Source organism: Ptychodera flava, chromosome 6, assembly GCF_041260155.1.
Source record: "Ptychodera flava strain L36383 chromosome 6, AS_Pfla_20210202, whole genome shotgun sequence".
Classification (NCBI taxonomy): Eukaryota; Metazoa; Hemichordata; class Enteropneusta; family Ptychoderidae; genus Ptychodera; species Ptychodera flava.
Genome location: NC_091933.1, coordinates 38,031,725 through 38,052,107, shown reverse-complemented (window position 1 = coordinate 38,052,107; position 20,383 = coordinate 38,031,725). Strand labels below are relative to the sequence as shown.

Here is a 20,383-nt window from a genome sequence, read left to right as displayed (position 1 = left end):
AAAGCTGGACCTTTTCTCGGCTTTGTTTCTGAAAACCTCTCCTCAGAGGCAAAGGCGACGTAAACCGTGTCCGAGTCTCGGCCTTGACATGACACAAGAAAGTCATAGTTCAATCACATTTATTGCGTGCGTCATACAGATGATATCATTATTCATAGGGGTATCCGATTGAAGTGGGTACATACTATTCTCAAGAAACGTACGATGAAAAAGGACAGGCTAAATAAAAATGTTTCAATCATATCATCAATTGCAAAGAACGCTGAAATGCTGCAGATTTTAACCCCTATGGCAAAGTTTGTTTTTGACCTCAACGTTATCCGATCGAGAACGTAAACTTAGTTTGACCCAAAGTTTGAAAATGTATTTTCTGATCTCCCGCGGCATGGCCCGCAGCCCAGCCAGTGACGTCGACGTTTCGTACTTCGAATTCTGAGAGCTACATCAAATCGCCACGGTCAGCGGACAAGAAATTACTATTTTCAAATCGCTATCACCAAAAATTACAGAGAAATGAGACAACACGGTGAGAAAAAAGGCATATCAATGATGTTGATAACCTACATTTTGCTTCAAAACGGGTACCTTTTCAAACCACCCAGATTCCCGATACCAACTCGCCCAAATTCATTGACAATTTGTTGGGCGAGCCAACGATATATTTTTCCTGCAAACGTAAACAGACTTGCACTGAGCACTGAAAAGAATAGTTGGCGATATCTTTACCGAAACTGAAAAAAATAGCTGAAGAAGTAGCCACCTCTCAGGCAGTACACGGCCAAGGTAAACCTGAGCGTTCATATTCGACTAATGCCAAATGGAGCATTTCAACGAAAACGGCGATGTCTAGGCGATGACTTATTTTTAAAGTTGAAGAAAAAATGCTTAAAATTTTGGTTGTGTTAGTCAATCTATCGAAATATTTTTGTTCCAACTGATAAAATCATAGACAGTCTCGATTATACCATCCATAATTAATATTTACAGACTATATCGGCAGGGGGGATGTGAATTTTAACACAAGGAACGCGGTACGAACGAACGTGTAATCTCAAACAACGGGCGAGTTGGTTTCGGGCCAATATGACTAAAATCAGATGTATGGTTCCTGGTCATTGAAATTTACCAACGTAACTTTACTCAAAACGTCAATTCTTTATTGTACCATCGTTCACGCAAATGAACGGCCTCTGCTAAGGCGTTTTGTCTATGAGACACAGCATGGGCACCCCGCAGTGTTTTCGATAAACAAAGTGTAAGATGACCCAATGCACTAGCGATACCGCTGTTGGCTGATTACTTGGCGATATAGGGATATTCCCAACGGTTTTCCTATGTATATAGGGACTTCGGTGTTCCAAGTTTATTTGCGCCAGCAATAACAATACTGGTAGTATCTGCTGTGTATGTGCCATACCACTGGGGAATATCTTTCCATTATTACTGTTAGACTACTAGTTTCATATATAAATCTATAGAATTTATAAAGAAATATTTACATCTTTGACTATTTGGCTCTCTAAATGCTACATATTTTGATGGCAACACTGATTTGCACACAAGTAAGCTAAGAATAGCTGGCAGCTGAAAGATGTTGGTTGAAAAAGAAAATTCATAATAGCTGATTGCAGGTGGTTCAAGCAACCAATCTGTAGACATAATCTATAAAGATTAAGGCTGTTCCATCTACAGGGATGGCCCTGCAGCTGTCCAGTGTCCAATATAATATCAGCACTTACGGTACTGCCATTTTCTCCAATAGTAGACAGCTAGGACCATCAGCAGAGCAATGCCTAGAAGAGCTCCGATAACCCCCGCAATAATTACTCCAGGATCTTTCACTGTATCACGTCAAGATTAAACAATATTTTGATGAGTCAATAGGAGGTAAATGACATTTAATCAACGCAAAATAACTGATAACAACTTGTCTACATGAAATACTTAATAAAGATTCTCAATGTAAAACAGCATCATGGCTGCAAAGCTGAAAAATAGTGGACCCGTTCCATGCTGTAGTGCAGTTCAACATTATCTTAGGGGTATGCTTGTATTTGTTCACCATGAAAGGCACCCTCAGACAAGCGCTGATGGACAAAATAACAATGGGATTTCACATGAAATTGGACATTCAAGATATTAAGTCATCTGTCTGATCATTAATTTTCACAAGGAGCGTAAGAAAGCATGCATAAAGTTGTGCCGCCAGCATTGTTATATACTGCTGTGATTATGTTCCATTGGCAAACATGACTTCATTTACCATATATGGTAAAATACGGGGAACACCATATATGGGAAATATGCAAATTTGTAATGCAAAATAAAATTTATTCTCGCATGTCTTTATATCACTTTCTATTTGAAGAGTTACCAACCCAGAGGAGTGCAGACTTTGCCATCATGGTAGTGTCCACTTGTACAATTACAGGTGTAACCGGAATCAACTCTGATGCATTCACCATGTCCGCATGGATTCTCATAACAATAATCCACTGAAATGGAAGTTTCTTAAGAATTAAAATCATGTCTGCGACAGTAACAGTATTGCTGATAATGGTAAACATGCGTGTCATGGAATTCTATTCAGTATTTAGTTTCTATTGCTATCCCATAGTCGTTGAAATTCTTCTTAATCACACAAGTTGGAAAAACCCTAATGTTTTAAACAATTATAGATGATAGAAACTGACGGAAAACGGGTGTAACAGAGATGTAACAGAGACTATGATTACTAAAGACATACGCTGACTGAATATTGTATTCTCAGAATTTGATGCAATATGAAATCTACAATGCTTCACCCTACCAGAAACCTGCAACTGACAAGTCCAAAAATCTTATTGATACATCATAGCTAGGGATTTGGCAAAGTGATCGATCAAAGAGCAATATACAAAATGTTATCTCTACTCTGCATTATAATATCAATTAAATATTTTATCAGCTGAAGAATGTAATAGGACATCAGTAATGGCAACTCCACTGGTAGTGAAAGGAATCAACAAAATTGGAATATTTACAATTCAAGCGATGCCCAATTTTTCATTTTGGGCACAAAGCTATCATTACTTGTGGTGGAGCTGAAACATTCCACTGTGAAACAGCATTTATAGAATCAATACCTTTGCACACGTCATCAAAATAGAACCCTTCAAGGCAGTTGCATTTATAGTACGTGCTGTTGAGGGATGAACAGTTGTGAGTGTCTGGAACTCCACACAGATCTAACAAGCAGGGGTCAACTGGTCAGAAACAAAGAGTGGTGATTATGGTTATAGTTATTAAAAGATCAATTTCTTTACAACACCGTCTTTGGATTACTAGGAATCACAGACTTTTGTTGTAAAATGTTAGAAGGGAGAATGTCATAACTCTACAAATTCAATGAACATATCTGGTTTATACATGATTTCTATCTCATGAGACGATGGGAAAATATACATTTAACCTTCCATAGCAAACTGTTGAAATAAATGTTCACTCACTACTTGTGTATAAAAATATCTGTTTCTGGCAATGCTGAAGTAGATATTTGCATCTTCATTTTCTATCATTACACTGTTAAAGTGGTACTCAGTCACCTGGTAAAATGTCTCAGACAAACTACAGCCGGATGTTGACATTGGAAATAAACTTGTTTGTTGTTATAATCAAATACAATACCAGTCCAGGCTGGGATCATAACCTTACGTCTCACGAAGTTTCTCAAACAGACTTGTAAACAAGTTCAATATGAATTCCTACAAGATATGTCATTGAACCAATGTGATAAATGCCTATTGAGAAATTAGTAAATCACAAACGGCAAGCCCGAAAGCATCAGAAATACACATCGTGCTGGAAATACAGCAATTTCTGCATTCACACGGTAATTACAGAGCAAGCCAATACATCTTGCATACCTTTGCATGTGTTCTCTTCTGAGTAATAGTTATCGGAACAGTTGCATGAGTACTCAGTAGAGTTCAAAACTGGTATGCAAATTCCACCTTCACCGCAGGGTTTCCAGTAACAGGTATCAACTGTATAAAGAACACAAATATTGCCATATTATGATTTATTTTCCTACAAAACTTTATTAATCTGTTTAAACCCCAGAAATTGTAACTTTCAACGATTTTTGTTCTCATGACTACAATTTCATTCAACCGCCTCTAGCAGCTGGAAATATCAAGTATTTGACTTGTTCATATCGCCTATATGTATCTGAAATATTTAATGCTATAGTTGAAACTTGAAGTCATCTGTCCAGACTTGTAAACAATGATGATTCAAATCATGCACACACATGATATACCAGTTGTTGATGAGACAGATGCTACATGTTTCAACATGCAATATCAAGGAAATATACTGCTATGTGGAAGAAAAATACTTATATAGTAATTGCCCATAAATCATAAGCTGTAACCCTTGCGTCCCATTTCCCTGTATGTGGGTTCAACTACTCTAATGAAAAAAGTGGGGATGTACCCAAAGTGTGGTGGTGTGGATTACTCTGTTCGCCTCCCAAATTCCTAGTACTCAAATCACCATTGGTGACAATGGATTTGGGCCAGAACAACAATAGAGAACTGGAATTCCTGGTTGATTAATTCAAACCTGAAGGCATTTCTTTTTGTTTGTTGTTTTGTTGTGTTGTGTTTCTTGTATTATTGTATGATTTTGTGAATAAATAAAATAAAATAAATAAAAAACCTGAAGGCATAAATTTGAAGTTAGTGGACTAACCAGGAAGTGATTTAATAGTAGGAAGTAATTTGGTAGCACCCAGACGCAATATATATCATTGCTACACCTCCGTTCAGTTGATTGAGAGCGCCCTCTAGAGGACAGTGAACATTGTAGGCTGACATTTTTTTTATGTGGCTTATACAATGTTGATTGTACAAATCTCAGCCTAAGGGTTAGGGACTGGTCAGTTTCTTCGGCCTGGGGGGGGGGGGCCGGTGGATTATTTTTTGCCGACGTCAAAAAGTGGCTGACCCCCCCTATTCCAAATTTTGAAAACAGGGTGACCCCCCCTATTCCAAATTTCTAAAACCGGGTGACCCCCCCCCCCCCCCCCCCCCCCCCCCCCCCCCCACCACCACCCCAGGTCGCGACAAAGGTAAAACAAAAGATGATATAAATTATATATATATATATATATATATATATATATATATATATATAATATATATATATATATATATTATATTTTACATTTTACATATATTTATATTTTAAATAGTCATTCTATGTTTTAGTGAAATTGTTGACATGTCAGTTGTAAGATAGGAATTTCAAAGTGTCAATCTTAAAGTTTAAATACAGTACATTTTGAATGAGCTGTATTTTGAATGAGCTGTGAATGTATTTCACACTTTCTCTGCTTAACCAGATGTCCTGAACTGTTGTACAGAAATGGATGTCAATCATTAATATCAAAGAGGAAAAAGCAGTGAATCAAAAACTTTGATGGGTGTTAAGACTTGCCAACCATCCAATTAAATCTACTGAGGAGCCATAGAGAGCTTTTTGGCCAAATCTGATGTGTACAGTGTCTGAGAGGACCTTTTCTTGTGTAACATTGAAACCATACAAGCACAGCATAATGACAAAAACTGCCTTTTTTAACTGTTATTTTGTTCATAAAAAAGCATCTTTCTACAGAAAACCTATGAAACAAAGGAAAATAATTGCATCAATGAGAAGGAAAGATATCTTGTCATTTTTCTATCTCTAAAATAAGTCACTGTATCAAATATATATTGTGAAATATTTGTGCATGTTGCTTTCTCATACTGAATTCTCACAGAGAGAACAGAAAAGTATCAGGAATTTGTCATCCTTTCATATGAAATGTAGATTTCATAATGGTACACTTTCACTTAGCAAACATCAAGATATCTCTGAAAGTATGGCGCCCGAAGGGCGCGCCAAAAATATGAAACATCCTGATATCTCTGATATATATGCCTTGTATATTAAAGTCATGCACCTGAAGGGCATGCTGAAAGATGTATGATATATTAAAGTAATGAGCTTGAAGAGCACGCTGAAAATATTGAACATACAGATATCTCTGATGTATGTATGCTTGATATGTTAAAGTTGGGCGTGCTGAAAAATATGACTGATTATTAAAGTTACGCGCCCAAGGGCGCGCCGAAAAATACAACTGAATGATGAATTTTGTGGCTGACACTAGCATTTTAGGCAATGATGAGCCTGTGTCAAAATTCAAAAACACACTGACCCCCCCTATAGGGCATTTCAAAAACATGGTGACCACCCCTATCACCAAAGTCAAAAACAGGGTGACCCCCCCCATGAATCCACCGCCCCCCCCCCCCAGGCTGAAGAAACTGACCAGTCCCTTACTGTTACTTACGGGTACCATACAATCATGTATCTTTCTAAAAACATACTGAAATATCCCATCGCAAACTATACAGGATCAAATTAAATTAAGCCACTGAATGTTCTGACAAAATTGTCAAGACCCAGTGTTACTGAAACTCTAGCTATTCTTTGATTGGGCCCTGCACTAACAACTCACATTCTTGCCATACATGTTCAAAGGCATTTTCCATGATAGCTATAACAGCAACAGCTATCTTTCTAACTGATATCTTCTGATATCATTTGACACAACCTCTAGATGCCATAGCGAGAAAGGTTTTAAGTGTGTTAAGTTCCTAATCATGCACAGATGTGACTATTAGTCATAACATGTGAGGAAGTTTGTAAAATTAGACAAAATTAGACTATGAAGATCACTGCAACAGTTACATTGTAAATGACTATTTAGAGAGATTCTACCTGCATTTTTGTTTTTTAATCACTAGAGTGAAAACTTGAGTGTAATCAGTGCTTTAAAAGGTTTTCTGAATACTAAGATTCTGAAGAGAGTATTATTGTGTTTTTTCAACAAAATCTGATAAGTATCTATACTAAATGGTGGGAGCAGTTAGCATTTTATCAAGGTGATTAGACATCTCTAATAGTCTTTTATGATGAATCATAGGCTCAATACATTTCATACCTGAGTTGGCATACAATGGTTACGTGACGGAAAAGCTGAAATAAATTTGAAATGTCAGTGTGAACGTATTCTTGTCAATGATACTACAGGCTTTCAATGCAATACCAATTCGAGTATTGAAAAACTAATTATTGTAAGTGCGTTTATGTACAGCAAATTACATAATTATGCATGTACTGGTTACCAAGCTGGTTACAGTGTAGAGCAAGCAATATTTCAACCATATTTCAACCACTGCTTTTGTCGTTTGCAGTGGTCCACCTAGTGAATGATGCCATTTGCAGAAGTCTCCAAGTGAATGATGTCGTTTGCAGTAGTCCCCGACAGGAATTTTTACTAACTTCCTACAAAATGTAATTGCCACCACTATACACACAACATGATCTGAAATGCCAAATCTGAGTAAATATGCAAATGAGCCACCCACTTCATTTTTTTCTCTAGGGAGGACACTATACTTTGGTGTAGTGTATTTCATAAAAACATATGGTCCAGTTTATTCCAAAACCTGGGTAAGACTTTCTCAACAGGTATTCCAGTCTTCATCATAACAAAGAAAACAAATCTTACATGGGGGTGAGGGAGGAGGGCGGCTTTCTGCATGCAGCATTGCTCTCACTGGGATCAAATAGGGAAGGGAACTGTCCAATGAAGGAAAACAAAGTGTGATTCTAAAAACCAAGAAAAAAACGGCGATGACAAAATACGTGACAGACATGGTAAAATAGATAAAACAGTACAATGACGAGGACATATGTTACTGAGGTATCATGTAAGTTTGTTGACATCACTTGTTGAGAAATTGACAGATTAAAGTTCGAGTAGAATTGAGCTTTGCATTGTTTGCATCACAGGTTAATATTCTGAGTGGTTTGAGTGTATGGTAATAGAAGGGTTATATTATTGTATATTCACTCAATAGTCAAAGTGCCTGTGGCGTGCACTTGATTCCCAATAAAACTATACTTTTAGGCAGTGAATGTCAGCTTGCGTCAACAGTATATGGTTATATACAAATCATGTGAAAGAAGGTGGGAGTGATTGGGAAGTTGGATCACTTGAACTGAGCCAATCAAACCATAAACAAAATGCAAGGTTGATGTATTTTTTCTCGAGGGTCTATGGTTGATGTTGACAGGCACATCCCTGGAAGTACCTGGGACAGTGACACTGTAATGTTACAGATAATTTACCTGATAGTGCATATGTCTGGGATGCCATGCTCTTACATAACTTGAGCACAGGCGTGTGTGTTCATCGGGGAAATTACAGGCAGCCACTAAGACACTGTTCAAGGATAGGGAATAACAGTTAGCTGTACTAAGCAGGTGCGAAAGTTCCATATTTTACCAATTGGTATAGCAAAGATGGCATTTGCAAGGAAACCTTTGGCATCATGGAAAGGAGAGTATTATGAAACTGAAATAAGTCATGATGGTTTAAGAACCTCTAGGACCTTCAGAGAGTCTATTCTAATTGGTTACATTTTGTCATCATTGAAGCCTCATTAGGCTTTTTGCAATTTTGTTTTCATGAGATGGTTTGAAATCAAAAGCAACTTGTTTGAAAATGCTTACTGACGTGTGACCAACAATGTCTTTCAAACATTATCTACAAACGTAAAACTAAGATTTCAACAACTTAATATGTCACATGGCCGCTGCAAGTGAGTATACAAAAACTGTGAGCAATGAACCAAATTCATTGCCAAGGATTGACATGATGACATTTTCAAAGACAGAAATAACGAAAAACTCTCCAAAGCTTGGATGATAATATTTAGTATGCAAAATCCGAAAAGATTAAGGAAGGTGGCAGGGTTTGATGTGGGAAACTTAAAGCTGAGCCTCTTCTTTGAAAGCGATATCTCAGGTATGTTAATGCATGGGCATAGGCTTACTTACATGTAAAATCAGTTTGAACATACTTTTTAATCAGACCTGGTCAGAAAATTGTGAAATTTGACAAAAATATGTTTCGCATTTGATTAAGTTGAAATTTTATCATATTATATAACCTAAGTCAGGTCACGTGACCAAAATCTCTTATTTTCCTGCCAAAATTGTATATTGCAAATAACTGAACATTCCAACCTCTAAACATTAACTTACTTGAGATTGGGCTACTGTTAGATTTAGCTTGTCAAGTTAATGTCTTGTCTTTGGTTCATTAAATACATGCAGGACACTCAAGAAAACAACATGTAAATGGATGTGATGTGGAGAAAGTGACTCTAAATTTGTTCTGTGAAACAGTTGACTACGCTGTTCATGTAAAAAGGTGTTCAAGAAGCGATTTTGTTTTATGCCTCAGCAGGAAGGCAGTATTTCAACATACCACTGGGAGGCACTATGTTTCAATTCTTTTGTCACTTGGGCAACAGGCATAAGCCCAGCAGGTACTCAGTGGGTAGGACACCTGAGCTGCGGGTAAATGCCGAATTTCTTCCAGCAGGGAGTCTGGGCCATGCTGTTTGTGATGCAGTGACCATAAAATATAAAATAATTTCTTTTCATAAAAATTTGTGCTGTCATGATCAGGTGTTTTATGCCATGCATACAAGTGTTAATACCTAGTTGTGCAAACATTGTGCTTAGCGGGACGCCTATGGAGTACAAAGTCATGAGGGGAAAACAGCTTAGGAACTTCTATGATGGGGACTAGCCTCAGGGAAATATGTTCATGATAAAGGTTGGGACATAACTGGCCAATATGCAAAGCTTGGCATATAGTAGTCACAGGGGCACTTACAAGTGTTTACCCCACCCATCCCCCTAATTGTTTTACTCTACCAATCTCCTTCATTTTTTGTGCCGATACCTTTGAATGGAAGACTGTGGCAAAACCTGGGTTGGTTACATTTATGTATCAAAAGTAAGCTGTTTGGCTGCCCCTCAGTACTAAATTGGTGGAAAGCAGCGCAAAGACACATGGCTCATGGAAGAGAAGCTGTATCAGGTCAGAGGAGGGAATCACTCTGATATCAGAGGAGGGGGGTTTACTCTTTTTCATGCAGTACTAGCTATTTCTTGAGTCCATCCCTTGAAAGGACAACCATGTTAAAAAATATATGTAAAATATCAAACATTTTATCACACCAAAATCAAGATAATTCTAGAGAATTATTTGAACTCAATGGTAATCACACCGATGAGGAAGTTCTATAGTACAAAAGGTAACCTTGAGCTCTGGGAAAAACCATCTTCCACTGACAACGTCAAGTGATAAGGAAGAACAAAGACAGTCACGATATTCCTTGTACTTGTTCACCATCTAATGCTTCCTGTTTTAGCCAAGACATCAGAGTTTCACATCCCTGTCATGACCCTCTCTTTCAGTGAATTTCCTCTTTTTCTGTGTTTTATAAATGTGTTCCTTTGTGCAATAATCAGTATACATTGTGTTCTGTACCCGTTAAATTTCCACTGACTTGTCACTGTGGTGTTGACTACCTCTTTTTATGAGGCCAGAAAAACGTACTGTTGACTTTTGTTCAGTTCTGTCAAAGGGTCTGTATTAATCATTGTCCATCTTTTGTGGCCCATGACAACTTTAATAGTTTACATGCTACTGTATTTTATGCAAACACATGATTTGGACTTCCCTATTCACTCTGAAAACAGAACCCGAGCTGATGGTAGTTCTCGTTTACATATTATTGGAACAGACTGACTTAATATTGGTCCGTGCAGGATAAAAATTTGTTGGAGCTAATTTTTTTTCCAGTTTTGTTGTGTATTTTCATTTTTCCAAGGCTAATCAGTTCAACAGGTGACAGCTGTCTTTAGCAATGTCAATGAAATTTACAGGGGTTGAAAACGCCATGGCAACTGGTCAATTTTAGCACTGAGCTGCAGATTACTATCTTTGGAGTACGCAGTAATATTATATAAAATTGACAGGAAACGAGTGCCTTGAGCAGACATAGAGATAATACACGTGGCATTTCAATAAAATTTGAAGTTGAGGGATAAGCTACAGAATCCTATATGTTCTTTCAAGCTTTTTATTTATGCTGTCTTTTGTCTCCTGGACTGATTAATCTTTATTTTCCTAAACTTGTTAAGAAGAAAACAACTTCAAAACTATAAAGTATAATGTACATGAAGAAATCAAGTCATATTTATTTACTGTTTAGCAGAAAAAAATGGATTGAACGTCAGACACAAGACTTTCATAATGACTTGTTTAATATTTACATTAAATCAAAATATTGTTTTCAAAATTTTTAGGAGACAAATTCCATGAATGTAATGCAAAGAGCAAAGTTACCTCATCTGGTAGATGCGTAGGTACATCAAAGCTTGTTTTGGGAGAGTTTGAAGAAGCCGTCATGATTCAAGCAACAAAAGTACTATGTTATCATTGTTAGAATCTGGTGCCAGAAACACAGCCTTGTGATCAACCTCAATTATTCTCCCATTAGCCATATCCTGTGTAAACTCTGATATTAAATTAAGTTTTTGTGAGCTCTGTAAGCGATGGCAAAATGATGAGACTGCAAATATCATAGTTTGTTTAGGGTTTATCCAGATAATGACAGCAAATGTATATTAATACAGACTTTGTTTGACATTGCTTTATAACCGATACACTGTAAATTGACAAACTGAATAACATTGGTCTGCCTTGTTTAAATCCAGGTACTTTGCAAATATCATCTGACCATTGGCAGACACACATAACACTGCATAGAACCTTGAGTCTACCACTTCCCCTTCTTGACAAAAAATTCACTGTGAATACCGGTATAATCACCTGATGTACTGTACTTCCCATTTATGTCTTGGACAGACTTTAACCAAAAAAAAGGTTAAATTGCTATAAAACAAATAAGGCTTTCCACCTACGCCATTACATTGTAAATGTGCTAATATTTGTTCTCTGGTCTCTACAAAGCACACAGCTGATACTATTAAATGGCTGACATTGCTAAAAGTTATTGTGATACAATAGTCAGCATCAAACTTTTGACGAAAGATGAAACTTACAAATTTTTAGAATATTACCTCAAACTCTACCCATGTGCAGGCACTTGGAATATTCTGTGTACCCTTTTTTCATGTTACTGTACACTGAATACTCAAAATGCTCAGTTGCTCCTGAGTTCAATATTGTTCAATATTGTGTTAAATGTTAGGAAAGATTGTTGAAACTGGGAAATTATGAGAGAAAGGGTGTACTTGCAGTTAGTTCACCTTCGTTTCATTGACTCAGTATCTCAAACTTTCACGTTCATCTTTTCTTTGACAAAAAACCCCACAATTCTGGCGATTTAATTTCAGAGATAAATACCTTGACAAGTAGGGTAGATGGCAGGCAGTGCTATGTACCCTGGATCACAGTGGCATTCGTAGAAGTCTTCATCAAGAAGTCCAGTGCAATTGCCATGGTCACCGCACGGGTCAAGTACACACGGGTCATCTGATGACAAAAGACAAACAAAAAACACAAAAGAGGTAAGTCACGACTTCCTGAAAGTTACCGAGGAGGGTAATTCTTGGGATTTTGTAGGGAAATTCCCTTTTTTCAAAAAAGTTGTCTGAATGGGCTGTTGAGCAAACAACATTATATAAGAGTTTTATTAGTATTATTGGGGGAGGGTGAGGGGGAGGGGAATAATGGATGAAAGAAGCACTGCTATTGTATAGTTGTGAATCTTAAACATGGATTAAAAATTTGCGTTGACAGGAAATCATAACTGCATAAAATGTAATTACGGTGACAAAAAATGATACAAAATATGACAACATAGATTTCTAATCAGCGGTGTTCTCCCCGTACACTAACAATTTCTTTATGTCAATAGGAAATCACGTAGTAATACGACCAGTACAAACACTATTGCTTGGTCTTTGCTCACAGACAAAGGAGCAAAAATAGCCTTGTAAATCATTCTGACCTTTGACTTACATTACACAAAAAAAAACATGCAAAGGAAAACACTGACAAAAAATTTCATGTAATTCAAATTCCTCTTTTATTACGCAACAACAAAGGTGATACCTTTTTATTCATTTTGACACGATTTCAAAATAATCACTGCTGAAGATGTGAATCCAATATGGTTGCTTATGAGCATTTCTGTGTGTCAAAGTATTATCAATTCTTGGAGATGTAGCAATTTGATTCTGAATAGCAATACACTTCTGATGTGTGGAACTAATCTCTACTGTAAATGACTCGTACAAAGCCATGGGAACCAATAAATGCATATAAAGTGAAGTGAATGAAGAAATTCATCATGGACTGCTGCCGCTTGTTTGACAATATCTAAAACTGCATGCTTCAGATTTACAAGGACTAATATTTCTAAACTTCATGATGGGGGTAGTGTGGGACAACTTCTGTGGCTAAATAAATTTAGCAAACTGCCGTGTAAAATTCAGCTCTTGATGGTCAGCTATGGTCTTTCCTTCAAATTTGAAAATTTGGAATGTGGAGAGAACACTGCAATCTTGTCTTTGATTTGCAAACCAAACATGTATCACATCCTCACTACAAGGAAAGATCATTAAATTGTTATTTCAGCTACTAATTTTACAATGAGGTGATATGATTCATTTCAAGCATAGCAACAAGTTCAACATTGGCAACACAGCCGCCTCTGCATGGAAATTAAGAAACAGAGCAGAGATAAAGCAGAAGCATTCGCAGTTTTTGATTCGAAAGATAATTTCTTTCTGCTTTCTGCAGATCTGAGACAATTTTGTGACTTTAGTACCAATGGTATGCCATTAAGTACGCGCTTAGCGGGAACAGTGAGTGTGCATGTTAGGATTATACATTCATAATCACATACAGCCATAAATCACAAATACATATCTTTTTTCAAAACAACTTCGATGCGGCAGTAAGCACAATAATAATTATGAGAACTCTGGACTTTGCGAATGACCAGTGACCTCATTTTGCCCAGAAAACAGTTTATGAAGCGATTATCATATCCTCATCTTTGAACAGTAAAATCTTACAGAATTACATTGTGTATGAAATCAAGTAAGCTTTGTGATGAACATAGCATGGCAGTGCTGAGTGCAAAGAATATTCAATTTTTGATGAAACTTGCCAAAATGAAGCTGTTTTGACAGTGTAACTTTTATCTTATTTTACGGTTTCTTGCTTCAAAAATCAATGCTTGACTGAAATACTTAATTTTGCAAAGTGGAGCCAAGTGAAGGAATTTCTGCAGAATTTGAAATATCCACAAGCAGGTATTTTCTGAGAGGATTTTCCGTACTATTAAAATGAAGTAATAGTAAAAACCAGAGAAGCTCAAATGATTAAAATATTGAAATGCAAAGTTCGGCAATGGTCAAACAATATTCTATATTCTCTGTTATTGAGGGATTTCATAATGGAGGTAAATTTTGCACAAATATATAATACATGTAAAAGTGCCTGGCTTCAGTTCCAGTATTTCTATGCAGAGTTGTTGTTGCACAATAAATTTGGAGTATCTACCTACCAAAAGGTTAAAAATTAAACTGCAGCTTAACTGCCTACAACATACAACCACTAAAACGTGCAAAATACCAAAGTTTATTTGTGAATTAGCCACCTAGAGTGAAATGCTTCACACTGGTTGGGAAAAGTGAAGCTCTGCTCTTTATTTTTCAAGAGCCTCTCACAGCAGCAACAAATGCAGGCTGTATAACAAAGCAGCAAAGCATTGCATGTGAAAGGAATGCTGGTGAAGTGGAACTTCAATGACAAATTATTCGTGTGAAGACAGCTACCCTTTGTGCTGAAACATGCAAAAAAACAGAAACACAGAGTTTCTGAGCCCTAGCTCACCTTTGCCCACCACCTGACAAATTCAAACAAACTATTCTAACTATATACTGTACACATTTTTAAGGTAGTATGTGCCCTAAAGCAGAAAAACAAAAGTTTTTTGCTAAAAATTTCCTCAAATAAACTTTCAACTATTTTCTGTCAAAATCAAGAGTAAAGATCTGGGGTCACCATGCAAAAGTTTGGTGCCAGAGAAACAAATTACATCAAATTTACAGAGTTTGGAAGTTCAAAAAAAAACTGCTATACCCTGTGTTAACACAGTGTGGGGGAAAATTTATTTTCAATTTTCACGGAAACAAAATAGTGAAACCTTGGTTTACTCAACGAGCTTCAAAACAAGTCCAAACAAGAAGCATAATCACTAAAGAGCTGTGAAAATTTAAGAGTTTAAAACCCTTTCATCCCCAGTTCCCTGTATACAGGTCCAACTTTACCATAGAAAACAATGGATTTGGGACAAACCATGGTGGTGAAAGGGTTAAATAGACTGTCTGGAGGCACATTCTACCTGAAATGTGTTTCATCAGTTATAAGGTTACTGGAATAAACAAAAGAATAATTCTTGTCATATGATGTACTGTCTGAAACGACAATAATTGTGAATGTGGTCCCACAAACATATCTAACATGTCTTATTTGGCTTATACTTAGTTTTCAAAGAGTTGTGAGCTAAATTCATCATCTTTTTCATCCCTTTCTTCGGGATCAACTTCACTTCGTTCAGAGGATTTTCATCAAGGCTATTGTTACCTAGCACTTCAAAGCCCTCGCTTGTTGTTGTCCTGCATCTGTCGATTCCCTTGTCTGGTATAGTACAGGCATCATCTGGTCCTGGTGTCATCTACATGAAAGAGTGAACCAGACAAGACTTAATTCCATAAACAACTAGGAAATGTTGATGGGGTATACTATTCACAAGGATGATGAATATGTAACAAGTGAAAGTACACACAACTGAAATTTGATTTCTTTGAAATTGATGTGGAGATCAGTACTGAACAATGTCATAAGACATAACTTGTGTTGTGTCACTGGTAGGGTACAGCACAAATTCATGGCTCTCTACAGTATATGTGAAACTTTTCACAACAGCAAAAGTAACTCAGATCATAGACCATACTTGATCAATGTAAATTGATTAAATATATCAAAATGCATAATTTATTACCTTCATGCAGTAATGACGGCCATCAAATTTACCGTTTAAGGTGTACTCCAAGAATGTGTAGTGACGGCCTCCTACTGTGTCATTGTAGATGGAAACTCTTGTGTCATTCTGTAAAAAATTACACATGGAGTTGTGACGTTAGCTATGTAGTAAAAGCACATGACCTGTTGCTAAGCACAAAATTTGAGACAATTTTGACAAACACACATACATACAGACGTCATCGACTTCAGCTTATACGATAACCTCACATTGGTATAACCAAATGTGAGCTAAAAATAGTAAAAAACATAGGGCAAATGTCCCTGAAGCTACTATAGACATGGATACAAAATTTCCTGACTGTATGAAATTATCTCACTAAGGTCTACCTAGGGACCTGTACCAAATATTAAAGCTTTCTGACCAACATTTTTGAAAAAACAAGTGACATAACAGTCGACAGAGCTCCGTTGTGTATGTAGAGAATAACTTTTTGTGACTGATGTAATGATGAAGAAGGTGGATATCTTTGATAGCTCATTTCAGGATTGCCTGACCAAAAATGGCAAAACTAGAAAGCATTTGCAAGCAAAAGCGAAGTTCCAGAGACCAGAGCAGTGGAAGAAACAAGAGAATGTGTGACAAAGATAGGTGCAGAATGAAAGAGTGCTTTGGATTTTAATATTCAAGCACGTACAGCTGTACCTATAGTCAGGGCTGCTAGCAAACACCATAGGCCTAATACATCTAAAAGCAAGGCAGTCCACAGATTACAAATGCCTACATGTACGGTAAAAACGCAACAGATACATACGGGGGAGACAACGCACGGAAATGTATATCAGACGACATTCTCGCAAGCCAGAGCAATAATTTTCGCTCCGCTGACCTACGCAAAAATCAATCGCTTGACGGTTAGCGCTGAGTTGTTGCCGTAAAGAGGCGCGTGGTTTATGACGATGATCAGACGAGAGGAAACATCGGACCTAGGCCATTGAAATTGAAAACCGAGGCCACATGCATTTTCATTTGATTTAAAGCACAGACTAAAACAATTTTCATTGCAATGTCGCTGTTTTCACGAGATACTGACCGTTTGATCTTGGAAAGTTGAGCTGCTTTAACGTGCAGCCAACGCATGCCGGTGCGATGACAGGGCTGTGTGTTACCGGCGTTAAATGGCCTCGCAGACTGATATAGGAAAAACCGCTGGTGGCTCCTCAGAAATACGGCGGGCAGTTTCTCCGCCAAAACAGCCGATTTTGAATTCAAGTTTTGCATTGACCTTCGTTTTCGAGCACACCCACCTCGCCTAGGTACATGATGTGCCCAGCCGCGCTTGTAAACTTATGGAAAGCGTACTTTTCTCTCTCTATGCGAGCGAAGCGATCGATCCACCGCCATTGTTGTCTCATGAGCATTCAGGCGAGACAGTATAGCGCCACGTACGGTGAGTATTTAGAGAAAAATAAATTCAAAAAGCAACAAAAAACAAAGCGAAAGAAAGCTAGAATTATTGATAGCTGAACGCAATATGATAGTCAAGCAATACAGAATAAAATATAAATAAATAAACACAAAAGAAATGCCCGTAATGTCCGAGCTGAGCGATGACGTCATAAGCGTGTCGCAATGCATTCTGGGTAATTGAGGTAAAATTTGTGTATAGCATGTTCTATGATAGTAATACCGGAAATAGAGAAAGAAAGAAAGAAAGAAAGAAGGAAAGTGAGCAAAAACTAACAGTTCCAGAGCTGGTCTCTGGAACTAATTAGCTGCAAAAATACAAAATTGATGATTTCATCATAATTTTAATATATTACATTAAGATAAACCCTAGGAACCTGTATACCAAATTTCAAAGCTGTCAGACAAGCAGTTTTGATGAAATAAATTTTTGACCAAAAATGACAAAAAATTCCTTAAAAATACAAATTTGGATATTTCATCACAATTTGAACAAATCTAATTTGGGTTATCCGTAGGGACCTGTATACCAAATGACCAGTGGTTATGAAGAAAAAGATTTTTTACCAAAAAATGCCTTTTTGTGCTTATTTGCACATTTTCAACAACATCAAAAAATAAAAAAATGTAGTTTCTCATAATCATATTTTGCATCTACACAACAAATATCAAATCTGTAAGTACTGCAGTTCTCAAGATATTTGAGTGGACGGACATCCTAACAAACAGACATACATACACATATACCGTATTCCTCCGATTCTAAGACCCCGCCCGTTTATAAGACCCCCCAGGATATTTTATCAATTCGTAATTAGCTGTTAGTTCGTTTATAAGACCCCCCAGGATTATTTTATCAATTCGTAATTAGCTGTTAGTTCGTTTATAAGACCCCCCAGGGGGTACACCCGAATTTTGACTGGAACAATAGAGCCATTGTCATGTAATGAGACCAGAATATCCACAACACCTACGCTGCTTATCAAAGTCACAAACAAGTGTCAAAGTGAAGTATCAAACCTCACACACACACGCACACTAATGTTGGGGTTTGGAACATGTCAATCGGGAACAGTTCTATAATTTCCTGGCGATAAAACTACACTTGGATTTCACTACCCAAATGAACAATATAAAAGAGTTGGATTTTTTAGCGTCTCGATCTAGTACAATATCGTCTTTTTGTTACTGTCATTTTGCTACCATCAAAATAAGCAGATTTTTCAACATCTGATTATGTACGAATCGAACATTTCGATGCAATTTGGCTACCATGAACTGAACATTTAGGATCGTCGGGTTTTCGGACTTGTCGATCAAGTACGATTCGCTCATTTCATCACGATCAAACAAACACAATTTACACTCATACAAACACAAAGTTTGGGTATCAGTAGTTCTCTTTTTGGAGACTGTTGTGGCCCTTAAAAGGGCCGTTTCATTTTTTTTTTGTAAGCGGCATGATTTGGTCTGTTTTAGTGAATATGTACGGTGAAAACAGTACCTCGGACTGATTGCTTTAGCAGAGGTACAGCCGCATTATTTGCCAAAACACCGACGTGACATTTCTCTGCCATGCCAACTCTTGGAGAATGGATGAATGCTTTCTTCTTTGCCTTCAAGTAGTATTTGTGTTGACTGACACGTCACGATCGATGATATTCGAAAGTAACCGTGCCCGGTATGAGTGCTGCATCTCGCTTCAAACTTTCAACTTTGCAACCATCTTGAACAACGGCTACAGCATTTCGATCGTGTATGTTTGTCTGCATCTCGGCGAAGTTCATACGGCAAACCAAGTTCTAGCTGATTGCGACGGTAGTTAGGCATGCCGACAGCGAGAATGTTTTTAATAATTACTTTTTTTCTTGCCCATGACGACCGTGCACTGTCTTATGACTTTTCAGAAAATAAAGTCTACGATAAATCGACGCATTTTTATAGGATCTTTTAACGATGTCGGGAAATCCTTTTGTTGCCGTTATCAATAGAAAATTTGGGACGTGTGAATGACACGAGCTTTGAACTTGCTTCGCTCAACTTTTACACTTTTGTTTTCATACTACTGAGGCAAAAGACTACTGCACATGAAAAAGTTGCTCTTAAATGTGTGCTTATAAAGATTTTTTCAACAGTTTTCTATCAGGTAAGGTATCTTTTGTGATCATTGTGAATAGCTGCACGTTTTCCCTTACGTTCAAATTTACCATTAAAGTATAAAAGATTTTTTCAACAGTTTTCTATCACGTACGTTTTCTTTTGTGATCATTGTGAAGCGCTGCAAGTTTTCTCTTACGTTCAACTTTACCGTATAAGCAACCAGTGAAAATAGAAATATCATTGGCATAGTAAATCTTTCAAAAAGACTTAATGACAACGATATCGACTTCGACTGGTTTGACTTAGATGAAGAGGGCAATTATTGTGTTGACAAACGAAACGCGATATCCAAAGTTCTTCCGCGCATGAACTGAAAATTCTTTGAATTTCTTCCGTTTATGTTTCATCAATTTTGTAGTTTTTCTCATATAATGAAGGTATTTATTGTTTGAACGGCATTTGTTTGTGTCCTTTCCTGAACTAGTCCCAGCAATGAGTAGAACGATAGTGTAACAGATTTTCAAGATTATGCACGCTTTCGAAGTCTTGCGAGGGAAAAATACCCAACTTCATAAGCTTAAACGGCCCTATACACTTACAGTTAGAACAAAAACGTGCATGATCGTACCATATTCCGAACAGTTGATCATAGATGACTGAATTCCACATCAGGAGACATTTCGGTCATCGATACAAGTAATAAAAAAACTTCAGGGTGTATTGCCAAAAAATCAACACATCAAATATAAAGCAGATTGGCGCAGCAATCTTTCGTCTCGGCCAGCCGATGCCTCAACACTTTACCTGTTCGAGCCTGCCTGTTCGTAAGATCA

General features: G+C 37.2%; 1 protein-coding gene across 1 annotated transcript in view; it reads right to left on the bottom strand.

The window, feature by feature from the left end:
- Positions 1-20,383, bottom strand: part of LOC139135692 (uncharacterized) — a 76,887-nt gene that overhangs the window by 13,231 nt on the left and 43,273 nt on the right. Inside the window, exons 9-15 of the mRNA XM_070703319.1 lie at positions 16,002-16,109; positions 15,584-15,674; positions 12,329-12,457; positions 3,906-4,025; positions 3,126-3,245; positions 2,379-2,495; positions 1,740-1,841 (exon numbers count right to left, since the gene is read on the bottom strand). Coding sequence (XP_070559420.1) covers positions 1,740-1,841; positions 2,379-2,495; positions 3,126-3,245; positions 3,906-4,025; positions 12,329-12,457; positions 15,584-15,674; positions 16,002-16,109 — 787 coding nt within the window. The remainder of the gene's footprint in view (positions 1-1,739; positions 1,842-2,378; positions 2,496-3,125; positions 3,246-3,905; positions 4,026-12,328; positions 12,458-15,583; positions 15,675-16,001; positions 16,110-20,383) is intronic.